Genomic DNA, 15,775 nt, shown 5'->3' with positions numbered 1-15,775 from the left:
TCTTGGACAGTTTAGTTACCCCCTCCCCCCATTATTTAAACCTTCCATGATTTATTTGTAAAGTATAGTGAGAAGTAAGAACCTAAACTTACTTTTCCTCTAAGAGTTAACTAATTGTCCCAGTAACAGTCACTGAACAGTCCCCTCCTGCCACTTTGTGATGCCATGTTACCTTATACTGATTTAGCTTCTGCAGCTGTGAGCTCTTGGTCATTCTTATGCTAGTACCTTCACTGTTGTCATTACTATCACTTTACAGATTATTTTAATATTTGACAGGGCAAGCTGTCTGCCTCTACCACCATCTTTCAATTACTTATTTTTGCTCAAACCTGTTTTGACTCTTCTTTCCCAAGTTTTCTTCCAGATGACCTTTAGGAAACATTTTCTCAAGTTAAATTTTTAAAAAGCCAAATAATTTTTTTGTCATTTTAATACTGAATTTATATTTAAATATTAAGAAGACTATAATAAATCTTATTATGGCTTTTTAATTTAAGCCCTTTTTAATTAAAGCCCATGTTTTTCCTTTGAAACCATGGTGTTTTGAAGACCATGAGACTTGAGATGCGATGTAAGATTTGTCACCAAGGAGCCCAGCATGAGTGCCACATGCTGCCCCCTTGTGGAAGCCTGAGAGTGAACAAAAATCCACCTCAAACCATAAGGAGGAAAGCATCAGAAAATCTACTACATGCATTGTACTAGTGGACAGATGCCTTTTTCCTACCTGACAAGTTTCTTCCTGACTAACCTGTCACATGCCTGGATTTTTATCATTAGAGATTTATTCCTTTCAGCCTCAACTTCATAGGGTTGCTCATTCGATCCACAAAACACAGAAAATCACTGGAGTGGCTATTTTTGCAATTTTCCCAAGGATCTTAGATGCCTAGAAATTAATTCATTACATACACTGGGTGCCTTAAGGTTTTAGGGCTTAACTGTCTTGGTAAAACCCTGGTTGAGAATAGACTTATCTTTGCAAATGTAAATATCCCTGATACTGTAAATCCTCAAAACTTAAAAAAAAAAGTATACCAGGAAGATTTATTTTACCTGGCTTGCTGTTGGTCGTTTTTTTGGATCCCAATTTAACATTTCTGTCATAAGTTGAATAGCTTCATTACTGGCATTAGGAATTAGAGTTTTTAAGTTTATAGGAACACATTGGGGAAAGCGGAAATTCATCAAGGATGCAAGCTGATACCCTTCTGGCCAGTCACTCTGTTTAAGCAACATGTAAGTGTGGGGGGTGGGGGTGGGGGAGAGCAAAAAGAAAATTAGTAACCAATTTAAAAACATTGTAATAATATAAAAATCACTCACATGTGAAAATTTTAATTTTGATTCATATAAATAAATGTGAGAATGAAATACCAGACCACATACACAATTCAGTTTTACAAACAGTATAGAAACAACACTGAACTGAGTTAGGAAAAATGCGAAAGCACTTTTGTAACTTTCAAAATATTAAACTCTGGTATTTGGATTATGATGAAGAAGAAGATGATGATGATGAGATCCAGGTGACTTTGAATAAATAAGAGGCAGGTTATTACAAAGATCCTCATTATATGTTACACATTGCATCCAATGTTAAAATTGTACATAGCTGGGAAATGACAATAATGTTAAAGCTTTAATAGCTATATTTACTTGTCTACTGTTAACTATAAGGCACATAACTAATTTAATTAGGATGTAATTTTATATATATATACATACACACACACACACGAGGTCTGACAATTAAGTTCGCGAACTTGTTGCAATTATGTCGCTAAACTTTTTTGCTATCAGAGGGATTATTCATTATGAATTTGTACCAACTGGACGAACATTAACCAAGCTGACTACCGTTTCCCCCCGAAAATAAGACCTAGCCAGACAAGCAGTTCTAATGCGTCTTTTGGAGCAAAAATTAATGTAAGACCTGGCATACATTATATTATATATATTATATTATATTATATTATATTATATTATATTATATTATATTAACCCGGTCTTATATAAGACTGGGTCTTATATTATAGTAAAATAAGACTGGGTCTTATATTAAATTTTGCTCCAAAAGATGCATTAGAGCTGATTGTCTGGCAAGGTCTTATTTTCGGGGAAACACAGTATTTGGAAGTGCTGAAAAGGCTGTGTGAAAAAGTTAGATGAAAACAACCTGAACTTTTCTGCAACAATTCATGGCTCTTGCATCACGACAATGCACCAGCTCACACGGCACTGTCTGTGAGGGAGTTTTTAGCCAGTAAACAAATAACTGTACTGGAACACCCTCCCTACTCACCTGATCTGGCCCCCAATGACTTCTTTCTTTACCCAAAGATGAAGGAAATATTGAAAGGAAATTTTGATGACATTCAGGACATCAAGGGTAATACAATGACAGCTCTGAGGGCCATTCCAGAAAAAGAGTTCCAAAATTGCTTTGAAGGGTGGACTAGGCGCTGGCGTTGGTGCATAGTTCCCCAAGGGGAGTGCTTTGAGGGTGACCGTAGTGATATTCAGCAATGAGGTGTGTAGCACTTTTTCTAGGATGAGTTTGCTAACTTAATTGTCAGGCCTCGTATACCTAAACTTATTAAGTATATACCAGAAAGTAAGTTCTGGCTCAAAGCAGTAGGTAATTGAAAAGGTCTCAGTTCAAGAAATCAAATGTCCATGGCAGAGGTATATAAAAGGAAAGAAGAAAAGGTTAAGCAAAAATAAGATGCAAGATGCCTAGGGTTAATGAGGTGATGCCAATAGATATTCACCGAGCAAGCAGGAAAGAGTCTAAGGAAGGATGTCTGTGTTCTTGTCAGCTGTTCACCAACCCAAAGTTAAATACATAGAATTATAAATATAGAGCAGTTTTTTTTAGGTTCTTGAAGAAAGGCAAGCACCTTTCTTCTTCAGTCTGGTGGGATTCTGACTTCTTGTAATCCCCATTCTGCCCCAGTAAAAAAAAAGTTAAGGATTATAAGAAAATTAACCAATAAATCATAAGCCTGTTTGAAAATTAAATTGTCAGATAGCTAGGCAAAAGTTATCAGTAATCAAATCAAAAGCTTTAACAAGGACAAGAGTACTTACTTTTTTCGGAGTCCCTAAAACTTGGCAAATTTTAAAGATTTCATCGACCTCACTTGTCCCTGGGAAAAGGGGTCTTAATGTATATAGTTCCCCCATTATACTCCCAACAGCCCACACGTCAATGGGAGAGCTATAAACCGAAGATCTTAATAAAACCTCAGGAGCACGATACCTATGAAAACAGAAAACAAAGCAAAATGAAATAGATTATTTTGATAGTAGTTTCAAAGATGAAGTGGCAGTAGGATGCTGTTCTGTTTGTCATGCATTTCAATCAAGGAACAGGTAATAATAACTACCTCCTGTGCATCAGGCATTTGCACAACGTGCTGGGGTTAAACTGGACATAAAATACTTTCCCTGACCACAGACAGTAGGGCTGGAGACTAATATAAATGATATGTCCAAAAGCCTTAGGAACTGAAATAAATATGGAAATGAGTGCTATCTGATACGCTAAGAAAAAGAAGGGGTGCTCTGAATGGAAGCAGATATATTCCAAATGGCAACAACTGTATAATTTTTACAAAGCATTATATCCATGATATATTCATATGAAGGACAGAAAACAAAAGATTATCCGAGTACTGGGGTTTTTTTCTTTCTTTTTGCTTATCAGCTTGAAAGTGCTGATTCCCTCAAATGACTCAATTTCTTCAACGAATAATATTTCTGAGAAAAATACTCTATTTACAAGAGCAAAGGTATCTGGTGGAGGATAGTTTCAATTCTAACTCTTTTTTCCACATTGAAATGTGTAAATATTTCAGCCCAATGTTTTGCAGTATTGTCTTTTTTTGTTTCATTCAGAGTATCTTTGACAGCTTTATTGAGACTCACATAATATACAATTCCACTGCTTAAAAGTGTATGATTCAATGGCTTTAAGTATATTCCCAGAGTTGTGCATCCATCACCACAATCAACTTTAGAACAATTTCATTAATCCCAAAAGAAACCCCATACCTCCCCAGTATCCTCTGTGCTGCCAGCACTAATTTACTTTCTACCTCTATAAACTTACCTACTATGGACATTTCATATCAGTGGAACCATATACTAGTTCATCCTTTATTTTTTGAAAATAAATCACTTTGTTTTTCATATCCGCATAAGAAAACTTGTAAATAAAAGAGTGAAATTGGGGACAGCTGGATGGCTCAGATGGTTAGAGCACTAACTCTCAACAACAAGGTTGCTGGTTCAATTCCCACATGGGATGGTGGGCTGCACCATCCACAACTAGATTGAAGGATAATGACTTAGAGCTGATGGGTCCTGGAGAAATACACTGTTCCCCAACATACCCCAATAAAATTTATATATATTAAAAAAGTCAAATTAATTTAGAATATTCATTTCCTGTAAATGAAAAACCGTGCCTCTCAGAGTGACACTTATTTTCTAACGCTGCCCTTGCTAATGGCTGTCTCTGGCTGTCTTCTTAAAATATGTAACTTTTTAAATAGACGCTGGAGCTGCTTCAGCAGATTTATGTGTTCTGGTTTTCACCAGGTAAGTGACTTAGGGTTCCTGTCGTGGATGTCATATGCCAACAAACATTTCATGTAAGTTCATCAGCAACTTTTCTTGAGAAACAGAAAAATATTTAATTTTTCACTAAGTATGCACTTTTGATTTTTGGAGTCATTGTTGATAAAAGAGTTCACTGCAAGATACTTTTTTAAAAAAAGCATCACCACATGCATTAGCTTCCTAGGGCTGCTATAACAGAGTGTCACAAACTAGACGGTTTAAACCAACAGAAGCTTATTCTCTCACAGTTTTGCAGGCTGGAGCAAGGCGTCGGCAGGGCCCTGCTCTCTCTGACACCGCTAGGGGAGAATCTGTCCCGTGCCTTTCTCCTGCTGCTGGCGGCGCCGGCAGTCTTTGTTCCTTGGCTTGCATATTCCAGTCTCGGCCTCCATCATCACATGGCCTCCTCCCTGTGTGTCTTCACATGTCTTCCTTGGGTGTGTGTCTGTCTCTTCTCTTCTTATAAGGACACCAGTCATATTGGATTAGACCCACCCTAATGACCTCATCCTAACTTGATTACATCTGCAAAGAAGCTATTTCCCGATCAAGTCACACACATAGGTAACAAGGACTAGGACTTCAACATATCTTTTTGGGGGACACAATTCAACCCCTGACACCAAACAGCAAAATAGCTGTGGATTTGTACTATGTAATAATCACTACAAAATGAACATTCAGACCACTTTCTGTACGTCCTACAGGTACCCTATTGAGTGTTGATTTCCCCCACATAGTTCCCTGTAATTTCCTGTGCTTCCCATGACCCCACCAACTGGCACCTCAGAGGTTATGGCAAAGGCCACCGCCAAGTGGCCTGTCTGCATGTGCTTGGCAGGGGCAATAGTATCAGTGCTACTCCTGTTAGCACCCACGATGAGTGAGCTGGCTGAGGACACTCCTGTCTAAGCACATTTTGTTACATCGCTTCAGGAAAGGTTCAGGTAATGAGACAGGAAATCTCCAAATTAGCCACACGTGAAGGCACGAACTTGTTTCATGGTTCAGCGTGCACGTCTCTCACATTCCCAGGTAAGACCATGGAGGAAGCAGGAAGCATACATGGGAGGTCGCCCAACCTGTCCCACCTCGTTTTAATGAAACTGTTGATAACAAGCATCGGCCGAGACTGTCCTAGGCAAACGGGGCATATGGTCACTGTCTAGACTCAGTCCTCAGACCTCTTCTCTGACTACAGACACTCCCTTAGTGACCTTATCTAACCTTGTGATGTTTATCATCAAGGTCTCCTCAATCTACATTTTCAGCCCAGCCCTCTCCCCTGAACTCCAGTTCACAGATCCAGCTTCCTACTGACGTCTCCCCTTGGTTGTTTCCTAGGCATTCACTCATGCCGAGACAAAACTCTTCTCCAAGAGCTCCATGGCATTCCCCATCTCAATCAGTGCTGACTTCATCCTTCCAGGGCTCAAGGGAAAAACTTGGGGAGTCTTGACTTCCTTATATCCCACATTTGATTCATTGGGAACTCATATTTGCTCTACTGGAAAAGCACACTCAGCATCCTACACCTCTCACCACCTCCACAGTCAACCAGATCCAAGTCACTATCATTTCCTGCCCGAATTACTGGAATAGCTCCCTACTTGGTCTCCCTGCTTTTGCCCTTGCTCCTCTAAAATCTGTTTTCAATACAACAGCCAGACGGATACTTTTAAAACAAGTCAGATCACATCACGCCTCTTCTCAAAACCCCCCAGTCGCTTAGGTTAAAAAACTACTGCAGTCCTTTCAATGACCTATGAGATCTGGCCACCCCCACACATTCTGACCTCATTTCCTATCTCTGCTCTCCTTACTCATTCTTCACTCTGTGGAATCTACATGTGGCGCTGCTGTGTCAAGGCCTTTACCCCCGGCATCTTCTCTGCCAGAAAATCTCTGCTTCCCCAGCATGTCCTCCCCGGCATTTCTCACCCGAGACCCTCTATTGAAAATAGCAACATTCCTCTTTCTTCCCTTCTCTCTCCTAACTCTCTGACCCTTTCCATATTTTATGTTTCTCCATAATAATGTATCACCATCTGATATGCAAACATTCTTAACTTGTTTTTACTGGAGTATAATATACATACAGAAAAATGCACATACTGGAAGCGTACAGCCTGATGATTTTCACCACAGAACACACCCACGGACCCAGCACCCATGGAGAAACCGCCTGTTATCAGCATCCCAGAGGCCCCTCCCACACTCTTCCAGTTTCTACACCCCCGACCACCCTCACCATGAAGCTGCTGACTTTTAACAGCATAGATTAGTTTTCTCTGTTTTTGCATCTTACTTAAATGGAATCATACAGTATGTGCTCTTTTTCTGTTTGGCCTCCTTATCTCAACATTATATCTGGGAGATTCATCCACATCGTAGCACGTAGTTATAGACCTTTCATTTTCATTGCTGTAAAGCATCCTATTGGGTCGTATATCATGCCGCTGGTGATAGACATCTGGGTAGTTGCAGTTTGGGACTATTACATGTTTTTTGATGAACAGGTGTTATGCTTTTTCTGTTCATAATTCATGACATGTGTAACTTGTTTATTTGTGCATTGGTTGTCATGTAAGCAGTATAAGGCAGAGGTTTTTTTTTCTCTGTTTAGTTCATTTTTGTGCTTCCAGTGCCTAAGATAGTATCTGGGCATTAAAAATAACGTGTATTTCTATTTGTGAATCCAGTAAGTTCAGGAATTATGATTATCTCCATTACTTTGCACAAAAACTTTGAGGAGGTATTAAGACAGTAAGTGTTCAATAAATATTTGTTGAATGAATAAATGAAATCCTTTTTCCTTCTTTTTTCAGAAATTAATGTAGTCTGAACCAGTCTTTCTCTTTCTCCAAAGAATACAAAATTCATTTCCATACTTTGTTTTAAATACTCAGTATGGAACTTCCAGAAAGATATATAATGATCAATTGTAGAAAGACTTCAACACAACATGCCTTTGGAGAGTTGCATAAACCCACTCACCATCTGGTAGACACATAATCAGTATATGGTGGCTGTGACCTTAATTCTCTGGCAAGTCCAAAATCAGCAATTTTCACAAGTTCTGGACCCATACAAAGCAAGTTTTCTGGTTTCATATCCCTATGAAAAAAACCTAGTAATACAGAGAGGAAAAACAATAATATATCATGATATTGAAACATATTTGACTTATAAACAAAATATAACTGAGCCTCTCTCTTATAATTAAGGATGTGAACATAAAATAAACCATATTTATTGTCTAAAAAGTGATGGGAGGTGAGGACTCTGCTTTCAAAATAATTTGGCAAGAAAGTTCACACAACATATAAGGTCATTAAAAATAACGTGTATTTCTATTTGTGAATCCAGTAAGTTCAGGAATTATGATTATCTCCATTACTTTGCACAAAAACTTTGAGGAGGTATTATGATCACTCTTTTGTAACAGATGGGGAGGTTGAGCCCCAGAAAGAAATAGCCTAATAAACCCTGTGGAGGGCTCTGGAATCAGGCTTAAGTCAATGCAGCTGGTCTTTTACTTACTGTTATCACGTTGTAATTTAACACAACACTCCTTGACTATAATCACTGATTTGCAAAGTCCATTAAACAAAAATGGAATTCCACACATTTTAATCAATTTCTTCATTTAAAATTATTTTATTTAACAGCTCAGTTCTTTCCTGCTTTATTGAAAAACCCAACAATTACAATGCTTGTTTCCCAATCAATATATAAAATAAACGCTTAGTTATAGAAGCTAAAAGGCAGCCCAATGAAAATGAGGCAGAAAACCCAGGAAGAAGAACATGAAAGCCCTCCGTGCAAATTTCTGTGGGAGATCTAAAGCACACTGCTTGTACACAGATGGCTGTATTCCAATGACCTTGCAGGTGGGAGAATAGAGAACAGGCCTGGTCCTCATGAGAGGGTTTTCACACAGCTTTGGGCTGGGAAGGCTGTCGAAGCCTAAACTCTTAATTCCTTCAAAACCAGTGTGGGCTCTGTGTGACCTCTACAGAAATTCTGAACTCAGTTTATCTGGAACTTCTTACTTAAAATAGCTGTTAGGATCCATTTCAGTAACTTCCAAGAGAAATACACTGTACTTTAGTAACATGAAGACAGGAATGGAAACACGTGATGGTAAAGTGACATTAATCCATAAAAATCTTAGAATTAAACCAATTACATATTTGCACAGTTGAGATTTTCCCCATCCTAACTAATATAAATATATTGGAAACTTGGTCCTATTTTAACTAAAATATTAGTTTCATTTTCAACAGCCACTATTTTAAAAATATTTTCTCATAATATTACATCTCAGATTCTTATCAACTATAGTAAAAATAATAAGTTTTGTAGAAATGTCTATTGTTAGAGTCTGGTTTCCCAAACCACTATGTGGTCAGTTATGTAGCCAACTCTCAATTATTCATGTTATTTACGTTCAGCAGCAATTTTTAAATCCCAAGATAACTTCTTTCAATCCCTTATGCTCTGAAGTTGCTGATAGTTGATATATATCCAAGGAATATAAACCAATTTCATTACTAGCCTAAAAAATATCAATAAAACACAAAGCTCTTTCCAAAAATCAAACAATCCATGAGGTTTTTGATTTTCCACATCACACTTGCCATCATTAGCATAAATTAACTCAGGCAAATATTAAGAATTACCGTGCTGACCAGAGTTTAAGTGGCATGATATACTCACCCATTTCTATATTTTGGGCTGAAGATCAGGAATCTACTATGAACAATTAAAATAGCATACATTTTTCACTTCCATGTAATTAATAAATGACTGACTTTTACCAGTGGGCTGTAGTATGTTATCATGGGTTTTGGACTTTTAAAGACCTTAATAGTTTATATAAGACAAAAAAACTGGGGATTCAGGAATATTCTTACAATGCTTACATGGAATTCTGCATAACATTTTTAGAAAGCAAATTATTTCCTAAAAAAAAAAAGGAGAAAGGAGAAAAGAAAACACAAAATATAGGATGAAACATGAAGAGGCTAATGATGGTGATTTTTGAAAGCCTATGTTCAGAATGCAGCAATGGTATAGCAGAAACTTTTCTAAAGTAATTATCTAAACATCCAGTGACTCTAAACAAACATTCACTAAAATTTTTCATGATAACCATACTGACATTTTGGACTAATTATTTTGGTTTGATACGCAAAAAGCTATGTAAATGACGATTACATAAATAAGAAATTTATAAAAATAAGAACAAACACTTGCTTTAATTTCACCCAACGAATAGAAACAACTAAATGTAAATACTAAGGAAAACTATTAAGTAACATAGCATGGGTGATTTAAACTACTTAAATGTTAATAATTGGTCTTGGGAGATCAAAGCATTCCAATCTTTTCCAAAAGAGGGGCCAAAAGTATATATTATATAAATATTATATATAGATATATATTTTTCCCCCCTCATTTCCATGGTAAAATTAGGAGGAATTTGGTTGCAGAATGGGTTTGATGACTGAGACTAAAGGCTGATGATCAAACTTAAAAAATTCTGCTACAGAGGAAGATAATTATAGATTATAGAAATTTTATTTTATATAGAAAGACAGAAATTCTAAATTAAAAAAAAAAGTCAGTGTATGTAGGGACATACTCCAAACTTGTAGTTACCCAAACATAACATTATTTAACAGTTTATATACAATTCCTGTACATGACCTTGACAACAATCTAAAGAGGCAGGGAAGTAAAACTTAAAAGAAACCTACCATGTTTATGGATAAATGCCAGCCCTTGCAATATCTGATACATAATATTTCTGATGACTGACTCAGGGAACAACTTGTTTCTGTGAAGAAATGAACAAACACACAGTCATGTAATTCCGCTAACCAACCAGCTAACCAAAACAAATAAGAAGGTTCCTTTTCCCTTGGAGCCTCTGTTGGCCTCATGATACTGGCCAAAGGTATGATTTATAGTTTCATAGTGTTAAAGGTCATAAATTTAAAACCTGAAAATTAGAATTGTTTTGGTTTTGATGTATGGTAGAAACTGAAATCCAGTACTGAATGTATTGCACAAATATTCAATAGCTGCATTCTAAACTGTCCCAAGAGGGGTGAAGTAAATTGGAAAACTGATAACTATCAGATAAGCCAAGTGTGCAAATCTGTATTATATAGGTGTTAAGAGTTTTAGGGCATAACTGCTTTAATTCTGCAGTGTGCACTGGTACTGACCAATAAAAATATAGTAAGTATCACAAATAAAAACCACTTATGTGTTTAACAATATGTTCTATTTAACCCAACATATACCAAATACGTATTATTTTAACATGCAATCAATATAAAACATTACTAATGAATTTACATTTTTTTGGACCAAGTTTTCAAAATCTGCTGTGTAATTTATTTTACATTTACAGCACGGCTTAATCCAGACTAGCCACACTTCAAAACAGCCACTAGTGACTAGTAGCTACTACATTGAACAGTGCAGCTTTATATGGTATTTACATAAAGACTAAAGTAAGACCAAATAAGGGCTAAATTAAGGCTGAAAAATAATAATCGATAGCATGCCACAAACGAATGTGATTAACATTAATTCTTTGACCCTGAATTAATTCTTCTTTGACCTTAAAGCCATGCTATGTTTTGGAAGTGATTATTTTAATCTTTTCAACTTTATCATAATTTTAGCATTTTCTAACACTTTACTTCAGTATGATTGATTGCATTAGAGTGTTTATTCAAATGTTCTCAACACGTGGAAAATGGCCTATTTTTTTAAACATCAAATTGTTAACTATAGTATGTGTTTACATAATATTCCAAAATGTCCTAGAAACACACAATCTATATAAAAAGATAAACACTGGTCTTCTATCAAATTTTAAAATAGTACTGAAATACTTTTAAAAACTCACTTTCATAAACTCCACATTTTAAAAGAAACAAAATATTTTTATCCTGCCAACAATTTAAATTTGGAAAAAGAATGTTATATGCTGAAGGTACAGTTTATAGTATCAGACCAAAGGTTTAGGTATATTGGTCTTCAATTGAACTGTAATAAAAGTTTACTAAATAAAAAAGGCTTTTAAATTAGTCTTGATCATCAAAACAATGTTTCAGGAAGTTAAGCTACCAAAAACAAAGTGTAAAAATACCACTTAACCTCAAACAGGCCTTTACCATATACAATTGTTAATGGTTAAATTTATACCTTTGACATAGAATAATTTTCTAAACAATATCACTTTTATTTTCATTTAATTTAGAAATCCAGAATTGAATCATGAAATTCCAAAGTTGATTCTTTTTATTGTTCATTTGCAATTGCATTAACCACTTCGACTGACATATACATATTTAAAATCAGATGAAAGTATATTTCATGTATTTATATGTATTTATTTCTGTTTCTTCAACAACTATATCTTAATATATCATGCATGTTTGTCATTTCATATATTTTGAACAGCATAAATTACTATTAGAAGCCAAAAAGTTAGATTACCCATAATCTCACCACCTGATTAAGAAACTATTTTGATTTTTTAATATTCTAATCCAATTCTAATCCATTTGCATGTATAATTTTTAGATTAGGTATCAATGTTGTATATGTACAATTTTGTTTTCTGTTTTTTATCCACTTATAAGCATTTTCATAATCTTTATAATTATCACTTTTAATGGCTATAAAACAATTTTATCCATATTATGCACTATAATTTTCAACCTATTCTCCCATTGATAGTTATTTCTTTTAAAATAGTTCAAAAAGCTAAGTGAAGCTTGGTATAGTCATTTAATAGAACATAGTAACTATGGTAATTATGAAGATTATATATCAGCATAAAAAAATGCCTGTAAGTGAATGAATCAAATAAAAAAAAATATCGCCACTAAAATTACAACTATGTAAAAAGCATGTATGCCTATATACAAGAGCTAGAAAGAACTGTAGAAAAAATAAACACCTATTTGAGAGGTAGAAATAGTCTTTACTTTTAACTGCTATTAATGTTATAATGAGCCTGGAACATAACAGACATTCAATAAGTATTTTTTGAAAGAAGGAAAATATGATTAAAGAAAAATTCACTCACCATCCTTAGGCCGTGAGTGTGTATGTGTGTGTGTGAAAGAAATATGAGAGAAATCAACATCATTCCACTGGGAAATTTATTTCTAAAGTATTTTGGAATCTTCTGTTGAACAACTCTGGCTTTGAAAGCACGTACACTTTTGGACATTAATCTCTCATTTGTGACCAATGGCTACCACCAAAATATTATCCTCCCCAAGCTCATGGCAGATGACTGAAGCTCTCCTGGTTTAGATTCTGTTCATAGATTTAAAAATTACAATGAGAATTTCCTTGGGAAACACATTAAGGTTTACCATTCACTTAAGCATTGTAATGAATGAGTTTACTAGATCCTTTTTTGAAAGCTACTTCATTCCTTCTTCAATCTTTCATTAACCTTTCAATCACGAGGTGCTTGGGAGAGCAATGAAGATAATTTTCTCAGTTTTGCCCAAGGCCAGCTTAATAAAGTAATAACTGAGTATTAAATTATAGAATTTTGTTTCAAAAAGTATAGATAGATAATATGTATGTTTATATGAAATATTTATCTTGACTTTTGAGAGATTACAGCAGAAAAATGTCATAGTTACTTCTTCAATGTTAGATATTATCCTTTGATAAAGATAACAACTAATTAAGTTAAATCCATCTCTTCGAGAGAGAAATCTGTAAATCGTAAATATGACATATTGAAAGGATCCAAGGAAGGGGGTGGGAGGTGGGAGATGAGGGTAAGGGGGATCAAATATATGGTGATGGAAGGAGAACTGACTCTGGGTGGTGAACACACAATGGGATTTATAGATGATGTAATACAGAATTGTACACTTGCAATCTATGTAATTTCACTAACAATTGTCACCCCAATAAATTGGGAAAAAAAAAGAAAGGATCCAAGGAACTCATGAAGGAGATAATAGGGGAAAAATACAATTTTCATAAAATACAGATATACCTGTCTTTCATTAATTGATAGAGGTTTTCTTTCATATATTCAAATATAAAATAAAGATGGTCATTTTCTCTGATAACTTCTTTCAGTTTAATCACGTTGGCATGATTAAGTTTCTTCAGGGACTGCAACACAGCAAATAAGCTTTAAAATTCTTACAGAAAAGTTACAGAAATTGGCAAAATCTCATCAATGCTAAGCATGATAATTACCTTAAATAATTTTCCATTTCTTCTGAATTCATTAATGAATTAAGTTTTAATATCTATAATATTTTAAAGGTCTAAAAACATGTTAGAACACCTATTTAAAGTAAGCAGTGACTGTTTTAAGCAATTAATGTAAGTACAAAAATAAACCAAGTCAACAATAGCCACCAAACATTTCAATCTGTCACTTTTTTTTCTTACTCTATTAAACAGGTCTAACATTTTTCTGACTTAACCATGCAAAATTCCATGCAAAAGTCTCCAAAATTTTATCCAAGTCATACAGCATAAAATATAAAGAAATGGTATGTAATAATTTAAAAAATTGTCTTTTCTTTGATAATATAAATTAAAATGCTCTTTCAAGAGTGAGCATGTACTTTCAAATATGAGGGTGTAGTTATTTTCTGTTTTCCACTGACATGAGAAATTATTTTAGGAAGATAAAGGAAAAACATAAATATAATCATCTTTGGATTGCCTCCCACAGAGAAAAGAATAATCTCCTTAACTACCATCCTCAGAAATGACAGACACGAGGTAGAGTTAAGGCTTTTTCCGGTTCTTTTCAACTGTAAAATTTTACCTTAACTTCTCTCAAGTTCATACATTCATCCCAAGAATAGAACTTTCTCTTCATCCTGAAATTTAAAAAGATAAGTTTAGTGTATGGGGGACTAAGGATTTGAAAACACAAATTACACCATTGGCTTTCTTACTCTGTTATCAGTTAGTTCACTTTGGGCAAACTATGGTATCTCTCTTCCCTCCTCCTTAAAAGCAAATCACCTCCATTCTATATGTGTCAAGGCTATCGGTACAAGTTCACAACTATGTCATATCTGAAATTCTGCTTTAATACGAAGGTGAAAGAATTACCATTAATCTTCCTTTCTGGGTGAGTTCTTACATTTCTCTAAATCAGTTTAATTGTGCTTTTTAAAAAGAATTCCTTCCAAATTCCTCTCTAGGTCTTAAAAGATAAATATGAAATACTATAATTAGGTGAAGTGGGGAAAGAAATTACAAATTTTGGTACCAAATTTAGTAGAATGATTTGATCTGACAACTTCTACGTCATTACCTCAGCTTTAAACAAGAGGCCCATAAATTTACGTGATTTAAATCAGTAAAAATCACAAATAACGAACTTTAGAAATAGCTTTCTTGAATTTTGTTCTTTACTTTCCCTCTTCTATCTTAATGTTGGTTACCATCAGAGATAAATATATCAAAAGAGAATTTAGAGTAATAAAGTAATTCTATTATATACTCCATAGATAGAGATTATGTTACTTATAATGAATGGATTTTTAGTCACCATACAAAATGGGACACAAGAAAAAATGGGATTCGTGTTCTAAAAAATATTTCTTAAGGTATAGAAATTACAAGGCTGGATTATGAAAAATAAAAACGCTACATGTCCTCCTGCTTTCATTAGTATTATAATCTCCTGCTGAGATGTTCTACAAGATTCTCGGGAAGCTTAAAGTTATTCTTATTAACTAATTTCTATAGGAATTATTCTGAGCCTCTACAAGAGTGTAATACACAGGGGTAAAGAAATAAGGAAAGGAAAGGCAGCTTAAAGAACTGACAACACACCATGCTAGTCAAGAATATAGCTATGGAATTGCACTGCCTGGATTCAAATCCTCACTCAGAAGCTCACTGATTAAATGACCTTGGATGAATTACTTAATGACCTCTCTGTGCCTCAAATTCCTTAGCTATAAAATGGAAACCACTGCATAAGAAAAGCTCATTGTAAACTGCTTAGTTCAGCACTCAATAAATACTAGATGTACCAAAATTTATGATTGTCTACAATAAGGCATGAAGGGCATTACTGCTATTATTTCTAAAATATCCTTGG

General features: G+C 34.9%; 1 protein-coding gene across 6 annotated transcripts in view; it reads right to left on the bottom strand.

The window, feature by feature from the left end:
• The window catches only part of MAK (male germ cell associated kinase), a 52,949-nt gene that overhangs the window by 25,481 nt on the left and 11,693 nt on the right, over positions 1-15,775 (bottom strand). For 5 of the 6 annotated variants that reach the window (XM_019752347.2, XM_019752349.2, XM_074335235.1 and 2 more), the window contains 6 exons: positions 14,483-14,537; positions 13,691-13,812; positions 10,398-10,477; positions 7,630-7,762; positions 3,097-3,268; positions 1,060-1,227 (listed from right to left, as the gene is read on the bottom strand). In XM_019752347.2, the coding sequence (XP_019607906.2) occupies positions 1,060-1,227; positions 3,097-3,268; positions 7,630-7,762; positions 10,398-10,477; positions 13,691-13,812; positions 14,483-14,537 (730 nt within the window). The remainder of the gene's footprint in view (positions 1-1,059; positions 1,228-3,096; positions 3,269-7,629; positions 7,763-10,397; positions 10,478-13,690; positions 13,813-14,482; positions 14,538-15,775) is intronic. The other variant, XM_074335234.1, reaches the window with a different exon arrangement.

Source organism: Rhinolophus sinicus, linkage group LG06, assembly GCF_036562045.2.
Source record: "Rhinolophus sinicus isolate RSC01 linkage group LG06, ASM3656204v1, whole genome shotgun sequence".
Taxonomy (NCBI): Eukaryota; Metazoa; Chordata; class Mammalia; order Chiroptera; family Rhinolophidae; genus Rhinolophus; species Rhinolophus sinicus.
The sequence above is the reverse complement of the archived record's forward strand: the minus strand, read 5'-3'. Positions and strand labels throughout refer to the sequence as shown.